General features: G+C 40.8%; 1 protein-coding gene across 1 annotated transcript in view; it reads right to left on the bottom strand.

The window, feature by feature from the left end:
- The window catches only part of CDC37 (cell division cycle 37, HSP90 cochaperone), a 35,318-nt gene extending 22,867 nt beyond the window's left edge, over positions 1–12,451 (bottom strand). The window contains exons 1-3 of the mRNA XM_060763613.2: positions 12,293–12,451; positions 4,377–4,658; positions 1,880–1,985 (exon numbers count right to left, since the gene is read on the bottom strand). Of these exons, the coding sequence (XP_060619596.1) occupies positions 1,880–1,985; positions 4,377–4,658; positions 12,293–12,394 (490 nt within the window). The 5' untranslated portion in view covers positions 12,395–12,451. The remainder of the gene's footprint in view (positions 1–1,879; positions 1,986–4,376; positions 4,659–12,292) is intronic.
- Between the last annotated feature and the right edge of the window lie 337 nt (positions 12,452–12,788).

The following is a 12,788-nucleotide window of genomic DNA, read 5'->3' as shown; positions in this document are numbered from 1 at the left end:
TGCAAGATTCAGAGCAAGATAACTATTAAACAAATTCCTTGCACAGCATACGCTTGGCTCCGGAAGAACTTCACTGAAACAGCTCCTGGAATCTTACACTGTTGTGCCTTTGTATTTTAAGAAACCTTCTCTAATGTATTATTTACTAAAGAGTAGCAAGAAACTAGCAGCCTGCTACAACAAATGTTATCTGAATGCATCAAGTGTAGACACATCACATATACGGTTTGGGACCCGCCTACCTGCGTGACTGCATCTCTGTATATGAACCCACACAATTTCTCCGATCATCTGGAGAGGCCCTGCACACGATCCCACCTGCGTCGCAAGCACGTTTGGTGGGGACGAGGGACAGGGCCTTCTCCGTGGTGCCCTCCCGACTCTGGAACTCTCTCCCCAAGGATATCAGACAAGCCCCAACATTGGTAGTCTTTAAGAAGAGCTTGAAGACGTGGTTGTTCCAGTGTGCCTTCCCAGAATAGGAAACTTCTAGCATCATGTCCCAATTGCACTTTACTAGAGATTAAGATTGTCTGCACACCGCATCTATCTCCAAAAACCTATCTATCTCACCTGTCATTTAAAATTTTAATCATTACATTTGGCCCGGGCTTAGTTTTAAATGTGTCATGGCGTTATTGTCTAATGTTTATTGCTATTGTTTTAATGTTTATTGCTTGTTTTATGAGTTTATTTATTGTTGTATTTGCTATGCTGTTGTTTTATTGATGTGTTGGGCCTCGGCCTCTTGTAAGCCGCACTGAGTCCTTCGGGAGATGTTAGCGGGGTATAAATAAAGGTTTATTATTATTATTATTATTATTATTATTATTAACCCATGAACCCCAGCCTCGACAACTGTACCTGCAATAGCCCACATTGGCCTCGTGCAGTCCTTGTAATAAACACAGAGGCTGTGTGAACTTAGAACCCTTCTCAGTGCATCTTTTTATTTGCAAGTCTCCTCTAGAAGGGAACTCTGATTATGAAAACTGAGATGTCAACACAATCAAGAGACATTCATTCCATTCTAGAGATCCCAGACATGTTTATAGGGAACTAGCTGTCACCTGCCACACGTTACTGTGGCTGAGTGTGTATGTAAGTGTGTGTGTATATATTTGTGTATATATGTGTGTATATGTATATTGTGTATGTGTGCTTGTGTATATGCATATATGTGTTTACATGTGTGTATGTATGTGTATATATATATGTGTGTAGGTGTGTATGTGTATATTTGTGTGAGCTTGCATATATTTATGTGTCTGTCTGTATGTATGTGTGCATGTGTATATATGTATGAATGTATTTGTATATGTCTATATGGTTTATTTTGGGGGGGGGTTAAAGATCGTTCTGCTGGTTTTTTAAAATGTGTTTTTAGGAGTGATGGTCACTCGTTGGCCTTATAGGAGCTGTACTCTGAAAGAGAGTGTGGATATGCTATTGTGTATTTTGTTTGCCGGGGGAGTTGTTTTTACCCATGAGCTGTAGCGGCTTTTTGCTTTTTAAGTCTCTTCTGCTGTGTTTTCGGTGTTTTTATGAGTGATGGTCACTTGTTGTCCTGAGAGGTGTTTTCTGTTCATCAGAGGAGTCCTATGTGCCAAGTTTGGTTCAATTCCATCATTGGCGGAGTTCAGAATGCTCTTTGATTATAGGTGAACTATAAATCCCAGCAACTACAACTCCCAAATGACAAAATTATATATTTTTTGAGTGATGGTCACTCCTTGTGTTGTGAAACATATTGTTGCCAGATTTGGTGTGATTTTCTTCATTGGTTCTTTTGTTTTTAAGGTACTCATTACGCACAGAGCATTTATATATATATAGATAGAAAAACTAGGGATCCACAAGACAATATATGATGACTCACCAAAATGTTTGATTTGCTTCTCATATTTCTCCACGAATGTTTTATGCTTCTTCTCTTTCTGTTCTTCGGACTCTTCCTGCTGCTCAGGCTTGACATTAAAAACACTCTGCAACAGCAAATGAAGCCTGATTAGTGCCACTCCTGTTACCTCCCTGTGGTCAAAGTTGGCAGGACAAAGTTGGCAGGCTGATGAGATATTTCTAAACAAGACAAAGAAGAAAAGGGACAACCCAGAAGAGAATGAAGAAACAAAGCAGAAGAACAGAACAGAACAAATTAAACAGTTACACCAGTTCTGAAAGCTCCAAGCTTATGGCTCACCAAGGCAATTCAGTCGACCCAAACATAAGTCAGCAAGCTCTTAAGTGTCCCAGACTTCAATAAACAGTTTCTCATATTTGCTTCGATTAAGGAAGCAAGACCTGGCATTTGGAATGCTACCTCTGTAGCAGAGATGTAATAAATCCACCATCCACACTTTTGTGCAAGTTGCTTTTCAGCCTTAAGATGCGGACAAGGAGTCACCTTACAGACAGTGTTTGTTCAAAACTCAGGATTCCCTTTTTCTTAAGAAAGGCTTAATACAGTGTTAGGCAACTTGATGCCCTCCAGCTGCTCTGGACTAGAAAAGAATTATGGGAATTGTAGCCCGGGGTTGGAATTGTACATCTTTCAAAGGAAGATGAACTTTAATACTCAGCAGCTGTAGTGTTAATAGGGAATAACAGGGTTTTTGGGGAGTTGCAGTTCAACATTTGGAAGGCACACAATTCTCACCCCTGCTGTAGACGAAAACATCCAGACAGCATAAATTTGTGCACCCCCTAACCTAAAGAGAAGAGCTACAAGATCCTTTCCCAGGATCCCACTATTTCATGTGTTCTTTTTTCTCCTCCCTATCATTCCTTACTGCAGTGTAGGTAGAAGCAATCCTTTATGCCACAGTGTGATTTCCAATGCAGTCTAATCACTTTCGCTTGAAGTGGTCTGTGAACCAAAACAGGACTACAAAAACACAAAGAGGCACTGGGTTGTTGTAGGTTTTTTTCGGGCTATATGGCCATGGTCTAGAGGCATTCTCTCCTGACGTTTCGCCTGCATCTATGGCAAGCATCCTCAGAGGCAGTGAGGTCTGTTGGAACTAGGAAAAAGGGTTTATATATCTGTGGAATGACCAGGGTGGGACAAAGGACTCTTGTCTGCTGGAGCTAGGTGTGAATGTTTCAACCGATCACTTCAACCAGAGACGTCAGCCATAGCACCTGATGAACCAACCTGGACACAGCATTTTGTTTGAGAACACACAACCACCATGTCAGACTACACAGAGAAGCCATTGAAATACACAAGCATGTGGACAATTTCAACAGAAAGGAGGAAACCATGAAAATGAACAAAATCTGGCTACCAGTATTAAAAAAAACTCAAAAATTGCAACAGCACACAACAGAGAGGAAACAAACAAGGACATCTAATCACCTCTCAACAAAAGTTTGTTCCAGGCACTGTCAGGCCATTATATGCTAATCAAGATGATCAGTTGAAACATTCACACCTAGCTCCAGCAGACAAGAGTCCTTTGTCTCACCCTGGTCATTCCACAGATAATGATAAATAAACCATAGATGCAGGCGAAACGTCAGGAGAGAATGCCTCTAGAACATGGCCATATAGCCTGAAAAAACCTACAACAACCCAGTGATTCCGGCCATGAAAGCCTTCGACAATACAAAGAGGCACCCTTTGTAGCAGTCAAAAAGTTGTATCATCCAGCCCTTTCCCCTACAACAGTGGGGAAACTTTAACTCCCAGAAATCCCAGCCATCATACTAGCTGTTAAGAATTGTGGGAGCTGAAGTCCAAAACGCATGGAAGACCAAAGGCTGGGAAGCACCGCCCTACAAACATGTCTAGTATCTCTCAAGAGTACACTCATGATCATCTAGAGAACTAAATTGCGCCATCTGGATATTCTGGCAACAATTCAAACAGCTATTCAGGCACAAGAACTATGCCAACTCAATGAGGTTGGCTTTTTCATTTGATTTCCAAAACACACTGAAAGCCAGAGTTTATACAACTATCATGATTTTTTTATCTGTAAAATATCTGTATCACTCTTTCATGAGACTCTACTGCAGGTATTTTAATTGCTTTAATTAAGGGTCTTCTACCTACTTCTCAAACTATCAAGATATGCTCTGAGTTCTGGGGCTGTGGCCAAATATCTCACTGCAGCAAAGGGACAAAATACTAATCCTAGAAATTATTGAAGTGGAAATATGCATTTCACATAACTACACAGTTTGGGTTTTTTTTGTCGTGTCAGGAGCGACCTGAGAAACTGCAAGAAGCGACTTGCAACTACACAGTTTAGTTCTGAGGACAGACAGAAGGCTTCCCAGCTGCCAACGAACACAAATCCAACAAAGTTGTAAAACAGGACAAGAAAAGAAGAGAGAGAAAGCAGGTCCACCCCAACATGAGTTCAACCCACCTTACTGAAACCATCTTTGCTGAGAGTGTCCACATTCCACGGCATAGTCTTTTCCTTCTTCCTGAGATGATCCACTTTCTCTTCCCAGCTCTTTTCCTCTTTCTTAAGTTGCTGAGCCTCTGTCTGCAGCCGTTGCAGCTCACTTTTTGTACTTTCTGTGCTGGCCAATTCAAGTTCTTTCATCTTCCTCTGACATTCATTGAACTTCCTCTTGCACTCCCTGTATCCTTTGTCCACATCTTCTTTTTCCTTATGGAACTGTTCCATCCTTTCTAACCGGGCCTGGAAAATAGATTCACTTCAATCAACATAATGTAGTCGAATGAGGCATCCAACTATCGAAAAATTCCTTTTTATGGTAGAAATATGCTTTTTCAACACAGAAGATATTTGATACAAAGCTGCTTGATACATCCCTTAATATCTTTTAACAGGATAGAAGCTATGTATTATTCTTTCTAATTTAAAAACCTTGTCTTTCCCAGGTCCCAACCACAAATATTTTTAAACAACAAAGTCTTAAGATTTGACAGCCCCTTTTTTAGGCTGAAAAAGCTCCCCATGGCTTATACTTGAGCCAAGGTATTTATTATTTTACTCTGTTATTAGTATTATTTTTATTATATTTATGTTATTACTCTATTATTTTTATTACATTTATTATTTTACTCTATTATTACATTTATTATTTTATTTCTAATTTTAACTTTACATTTGGCCTACCCACAGTTTTATTACATTTATTATTAAATGTAATAATTTAATGTTATTATTTTACTTCTAATTTTAACTTTACATTTGGCCTACCCACAGTTTTAATTGTGTGTTGTCTTATTGTTAGTTGTTACATTTTTAAAATGTTTTATTGTTTGATGTTTTTATTTTAATTGCTTGTATTGCTGTTATTATTGCTTGTATTGTTGTATTCGGGCTCGGACTCAGCTAAGCCGCACCGAGTCCCTTGGGGAGATGGTAGCGGGGTATAAGTAAAGTGTTATTATTATTATTACTACTACTACTACTACTCTATTAATATTGATATCACATTTACATTATTTTACTCTCTATTATCATTACATTTATTATTTTTACTCTATTTATTATTGTTGTTATTACATTTAGTATTTTGCCCTCTTTATTATTATTGGAAGGATACGTAAACACATTTACATTGAAGGAGGCTAGAATAATGGTTTAATCAGAGTTGGACAATCTTGCGTTACAGTTTTATGTAAATATTCAAAAACATTTAACCTACAGATGCCTCAATTAATGTAATTTTATTGGTATCTATTTTTATTTTGAAGTTGACCAGTAGCTGCTGCATTCCCCACCCCTGGTTTACACTTGAGTCAATACGTTTTCCCAGTTTTTCTGGTAAAATTAGGTGCTTCGGCTTATATTTGGCTCAACTTATACTCGAGTATATACGGTAATGGATATAACATATAATGGCTCCATAATACTTCATATTACAGAAGTATCTGTGCCCTTTATGTCTCATTTTTTTATTTCAAATAATATGTTCTACTTATAGAATTACAGTTCCACTAACAGCAATACAGCAACTAATAAAGCTATAGTATGTCTGTGTAAGGGGTGTTCATTCCAGTATTTAGATCAACATTAAGTCAAATGCACATATGTCACTAAGGCATTTTCATACACTTTTCCCTCATTAACACTTTAAATATTATTTTACTGCTAGACTCGCAGCCTGCAACCTTGGTAGGTTCCCACTCCTTAAGAAACTCTTCCAGTTTCTTCAAAAGAGTAAGGCAATTCTCCCTTGTAAATTATGCAGCAAGGAAAAAAGCACAAAAATTGCAATTCAACTCAGTGAATTAAATATAATGACAAGAACAACATGAAGCAACTGTTCCTGGGGAGCAATTATTCAATAATTCCATTTTGATAACATAGACACTTTTTGCCTTAACCCATCTCTCCTGTTTTCCAAAACTTCTGGTCTTTCATACTGAGTCTATGCCTGCAAGTCTTTAGCAGAGCATCCTGTGTCCAGCAGAAAATAGACTTTAATCCCACAAGGCTCAATTCTCCAGCCTACATACGAGGTCAGAGCATATGACCTGATATCATGAACTAAGAATAGTTTAAGCTAGAGTTAATTAGATTAGTCATGATGTTGTCTCAATCAGTCATTCTTACTGTTTGAACTTGTTTTGCTTAGTTCTCAGAGTAAGTACAGATGAACTTATTCTAACTTACTGTCAAGTACATATGAACTTCAATACAGGCAAGGCTTCTTGCTCTCTGAAGTAACTTCAGGTATGGCTGGAAACTACAGCATTATTTTAACTGTTCAAAAAGCCAGGGATAAATAACAATGCATTTAGCCCTTATGGTGCACACATGTACTTGAAAACATGCAGACCACTGTTCAACCAGGGACACTTCCAGACATGGCATGGATCTATTCATTCCTTCAAAATGGAAAAAAATGCAAGCTAGTCTGCGTCTGCAGTAATCTTTGCACCTAGAAATACAAAGTCTGTCACGGCCTCCAGGTTTTCTCCCTCTATTTGCCAGTTATCAATCAGTCTTGTTGCCCTAATCTTGGTTTTTTTTTTTTATGTTTAGCTGCAACCCAGCTTTTGCACTTTCCTCTTTCACCTTGATTAGAAGTCTCCTCAGCTCCTCCTTGCTTTTGGCCATCAAAGTGGTATCATCTGCATATCTAAAGTTGTTAATGTTTCTTTCAGCAATTTTAACCCAAGCCTTGTATTTGTCAAGCCCTACACATTGCATGATGTGTTCTACATACAAGTTGAATAGGTTGGGTGAGAGTACACAACCCTGCCATACGCCTTGAACCAGTCTGTTGTTCCATGGTCAGTTCTTACTGTTGCTACTTGGTCCTTATACAGATTCCTCAGGAGAGAGATAAGGTGATTTGGTATGCCCGTAACACCAACAACTTGCCACAACTTATTATGATCAACACAGTCGAAGGCTTTAGAATAGTCAATAAAACAGAAATAGATGTTTTTCTGAAACTCCCTGCCTTTCTCCATTATCCAGTGGATATTGGCAATTTGGTCTCTCATTCCTCTGCCTTTTCTAAACCCAGCTTGTACTTCTGGCAACTCTCGCTCCATGTGTTGCTGGAGTCTTCCTTGCATGATATTGAGCATTACCCTTACTGGCATGAGAAATAAGTGCTACTGTACAAAAGTTTGAGCAGTCTTTAGCATTTCCCTTTTTTAGTATGGGGATATAAATTAATTTTTTCCAGACTTTAGTCTATAAAGCCCTAAATGGTTCTGGTCCAGTTTACCTGCCTGAACGTATCTCCCCCTATGAACCAACTTGGACATTAAGATCGTCTGGGGAGGCCCTGTTCTTGGTGCCACCTCCTTCGCAGGTGCGACTGGTAGAGATGAGGGACAGGGCATTCTCAATTGTGGCCCCTTGGCTGTGGAACTCCCTTCCTAGCGAAATCAGATCAACTCCTTCCCTCCTATCCGTTAGAAAGAAAGTTAAAGCCTGGTGATGAAACCAAGTGTTTGGAGAGTAGTACAGGATAGAATGCAGCTATGAAGTGAATGGAATGCAATGTAATTGAAATAGCTTCTGGATTATGATTTCGGGTCTACGTGCAACATTTAACAGCTTATTTAATGTATTTATATAATATTGTTTTTATGATTTTAATGCTTTTAATGCATAATGTATCTGTAAGTTTTTTGTTTAATGCGGCATTGAATATTGCCAATTTGGAAGCCGGTCTGATTCCCCCCCCCTTCCCGGGGTCGAGATACAGTGGGGTAGAAATGCTTTAAATAAATAAATAATAAATAAATCAAAATTATCCGAGTCCACACTATCAAGAGATAATCCAGTTCAATCTGGATTTTATACCTCTGTGTGGAAGGGGCCTCAGGGGTTCTTTTTTTCAACAAGAAGGCGAGGTTAAAAAAGCTCAATTGGCTGCCATTCATCTTCCGGTCCCAATTCAAGGTGCAGGTTATCACCTATAAAGCCCTGAACAGTTTGGGACCTGCCTACCATTGTGACCACATCCCCTACCACAAACCTGCATGATCTCTTCGACCCTCTTTTCCCCCTTCTTCCATCACAGGCACAACTTGTGGGAACAAGGGAGAGAGCCTTCTCGGCTGCGGCCCCCCCGGCTTTAGAACTCGCTACCTGGTGAGATTAGGCATGCCCCCACCCTAGCAGCCTTCAAGATCTGAAAACTTGGCTCTTTTGATGTGTGCTTGGAGAGTAACCATATAACCCATTTCTGTCTGTTCCATCTACAGTGGTCCTCATGATGCACTTTCCCCAGTCCTTAATGAAGGTCTAACCCCACTGTTCCACCTTTTTGGGCTCCTCCCTCACAAATACACTTTTTCTATTCCTATCTCATCCAGGGTTTTATCATTTTATCTTGTGCATTTGGTCTGCCCTTTGTATTCGACTATTATTATGTTACTAGCCATCCCCTGCCACGTGCTGCTGTGGCCCAGTCTGTGTATATGTGTTTTGTGAGTGTATGTGTAAATGTTTATATATGTGGCTTTGCACATGCATTGAAATGTATATATTTTAAATTTTTGGCTTTTTAAGGCTCTTCCACTGTGTTTTTCAGTGTTCTTATGAGTGATGGTCACTCATTGGCATGATAGGTGTTTTGTGTCCAAATTTGGTGTCATTTCATTCTGTGGTTTTTGAGTTATGTTAATCTGACAAACAATCATTACATTATTATTTATATAAAGTAGCCGCCCCCTGCTACACGTTGCTGTGGCCCAGTATGGTGACCTGGAAAATAAAGTAATGAGAAAGTTTTGGTTTCTAATATATGTAATTTCGTTATCCTTGTGGGTAAACAGAATTTCTTGTTGTTTCTTTGTCAGTGTTAATGTGGAGATTGCTTGATTTGTCTACTCTGGAACATGCAAGATGCAAATTGTTCTTCTTTAGGGGTCTCTTTCAAATCTATGATACTATATCTCTCTGTGTGTGAATCATATATATCTATGTCTGGATGGCTCTTTGTCAGGAGGGCTTTGATTACGTCTTCTTGCTTTGGTGAAGGGTGTTGGACTGGATGGTATTTTCTGTTGGTCATGGGGGTTCTGTGTGGAAAGTTTGCCCCGATTCCATCGTTGGTGGGGTTCAGAATGCTCCTTGATTGTAGGTGAACTATAAATCCTAGTAACTACAACTCCCAATTGCCAAAGTCTATTTTCCACAAACTTTATCTGTGTTCATATTTGGGCATATGGAACATTTGTGCCAAGCTTGGTCCAGATCCATCATTGTTTGAGTCCACAGTGCTCCCTGGATGTAGGTGAACTACAACTCCCAAACTCAAGGTCAATGCCCACCAAACCCTTCTAGTGTTTTCTGTTCGTCATGGGAGTCCTGTGTGCTAGGTTTGGCCCAATTCCATCATTGGTGGAGTTCAAAATGCTATTTGATTGTAGGTGACCTATAAATCCCAGCAACTACAACTCCCAAATGACAAAATCAATTTTTTTTTTAGTGATGATCAGTTCTTGGGTTAGTAGGCGTCTTGTGGCCAAATTTGGCGGCAATTTGTCCAGTGGTTTTTGAGTTATGTTAATCCCACAAACGAACATAACATTTTTATTTATATAGATTTTGCACTGTTTATTTCATCTTGTTATTTTATGCATTTTGTTATGATGTAATTTTTCTGTTGTTTTGTATTTTATTTTGCTGTATTGTATTTTTGGGCTTGGCCTCATGTTAGCCGCCCCGTGTCCCCTTTGGGGAGATGGTGCCGGGGTACAAATAAAGATTATTATTATTATTACTAGTCATCACCTGCCATGTGTTGCTGTGGTCCAGCCTAGTGATTTAGAAAATAAAGTAACGAGAAAGTGCTGGTTTCTAATATATCTGTAATGTCTTTATGCTTGTGGGTAAACAGTATTTCTTGTTGTTTCTTTGTCAGTGTTGATGTAGCGATTGTCTGGTTTGCCTACGTTGGAACATATAATTGTCCTTCTTTAGGGCTCCCTTTCAAATCTATGGCACTATATCTGTCATATACATATATCTGTGTCTGTGTGAATCATACATAACTATCTATATCTATGGCTGGATGTCTCTTTGTCAGGAGGGCTTTGGTTATGTTTTCTTGCCCCGGTGAAGGGAGGTGGACTGGATGGCCTTAATGCAGCATTTCTTATTCTGGGGGTCGGGATGCCGGAGGGAGGTCATGAGGGGGTGTCGCAAGGGTCATCAGAGTTGCTGTTGTGGTTCTGTGTGGAAGGTTTTGTCCAATTCTATCGTTGGTGGGGTTCAGAATGCTCTTTGATTGTAGGTGAACTATAAATCCTGACAACCCTATATGATTCCGGCCCAGCGTATCTGTCCGAACGCATCTCCATTTACGTACCATCTCGGAGTTTGAGATCCTCTGGGGAGGCCCTGCTCTCGACCCCGCCTCTTTCACAAGTGAGATTGGCGGGGACGAGGAGCAGGGCCTTCTCAGTGGTGGCCCCTCACCTATGGAATTCACTCCCCGGGGAGATCAGATCAGCAACATCCCTCCTTTCATTCAGAAAGAAATTAAAGACGTGGATGTGGGACCAGGCGTTTGGGCAATCTGGCAGATGAATAAGGGACTGTGACGATAGATAGGAACTGGACAAGGTAGAGCGAAACATGAATTCTGAGTTGGCGAACGCTGTGTCTGAGATTGGCTATTGATTGTGTGATATATTGTTGTTTTTAATTGTTTTAATTGTTGACCATTTAATTGCTGGTTTTATATATTATTGTATTTGTGTAGGCACCAAGATGTGCCTTTTGTAAGCCGCCCTGAGTCCCCCCTCGGGGGTGAGAAGGGCGGGGTATAAGTACACGAAATAAATAAATAAATAAATAAACAACTCCAAATTGCCAAGGTCTATTTCCCCCAAACTCCATCTGTGTTCATACTTGTGGATATGCAGTACTTGTGCCAAATTTTGTCAAGATCCTTCATTTTTGAGTCCACAGTGCTCTTTGGATGTAGGTAAACTAACTATAACTCCAAAACACAAGGTTAGTGCCCGCCCAACCCTTCCAGTATTTTCTGTTCGTCATGGGAGTTCCATGTATAAATATGTGAGAGGAAGCCACAGGGAGGAGGGAGCAAGCTTGTTTTCTGCTTCCCTGGAGACTAGGACGCGGAACAATGGCTTCAAACTACAAGAGAGGAGATTCCATCTGAACATTAGGAAGAACTTCCTGACTGTGAGAGCCGTTCAGCAGTGGAACTCTCTGCCCCGGAGTGTGGTGGAGGCTCCTTCTTTGGAAGCTTTTAAACAGAGGCTGGATGGCCATCTGTCAGGGGTGCTTTGAATGCAATATTCCTGCTTCTTGGCAGGGGGTTGGACTGGATGGCCCATGAGGTCTCTTCCAACTCTTTGATTCTATGATTCTGTGTGCCAAGTTTGGTTCAATTCCATCGTTGATGGAGTTCAGAATGCTCTTTGATTGTAGTTGAGCTATAAATCCCAGCAACTACAACTCCCAAATGGCTAAATCATAACTTTTTGAGTGATGGTCACTCCTTGTGTTGTGAGACATTTTGTTGCCAAATTTGGTGTGATTTCGTTCATTGGTTCTTTTGTTTTTATGGAGTATTTATATAGATAGATAGATAGATAGATAGATTAAAAACAACCACACCCAAGTATGTTCATGAGGGTGGAGTAATGGGCCATGCAGGCCTCCTCAAAGGGCGGCCCTCCAGATCTCTGGGCCTCTAACTTCTACAGGCCCTCGCCAGTTTGTTCAATGGCCAGGAATCCTGGGAGCTGGAGGCCTAAGCAAGGAGAGGGCCGCAGCCTGAGCAGGCCTAGCCCAGAGAGTTCTCTGCGGGGCTCCGAAAGCGAGGCCCTTTCTCTCGCGGGGCGCCTTTCCCTCACCTGGTGTCGCCATCGGAAGAGGCTGGGCGTGTCGATATTGGGGTGAGTCTCGTCCTCATCGTCGGACACCTCGATGTGATCCCACACGCTGTAATCCACCATGGCGCTGCGGCTAGTGCGGCCCCTCCTCGGACTTCCGCTATGCCTCGTGCGTCATTTCCGCCAAACTTAGCGCCGCCGCCCCTTTCTTCCCTCCTGCTCGTCTCTGTGACGCTCACTGGGAAACAACAGAGCTACGATAAAATAGAGTGATGCGCCGCCTTGACTTCTGGGACCCACTCTGTGGAATTTTCCCTTTGCTAGGTTCTTGTAGGTTTTTTCGGGTTTTTTCCTTCCAGTAAATATAGAGATCTATATAAATAAAAATGTAATTTTGGGGGAGGGGGGTTCTAATTGAATGTGAATGTTTTTTAAGGTTTTGTGGGTTTTTTCGGGCTATATGATCATGTTCTAGAGGCATTTCTCCTGACGTTTCGCCTGCATCTATGGCAAGCAT

The sequence above is a fragment of the Anolis sagrei genome, chromosome 2 (genome assembly GCF_037176765.1).
Source record: "Anolis sagrei isolate rAnoSag1 chromosome 2, rAnoSag1.mat, whole genome shotgun sequence".
Taxonomy (NCBI): Eukaryota; Metazoa; Chordata; class Lepidosauria; order Squamata; family Dactyloidae; genus Anolis; species Anolis sagrei.
This window is presented reverse-complemented; position numbering and strand designations above follow the sequence as displayed.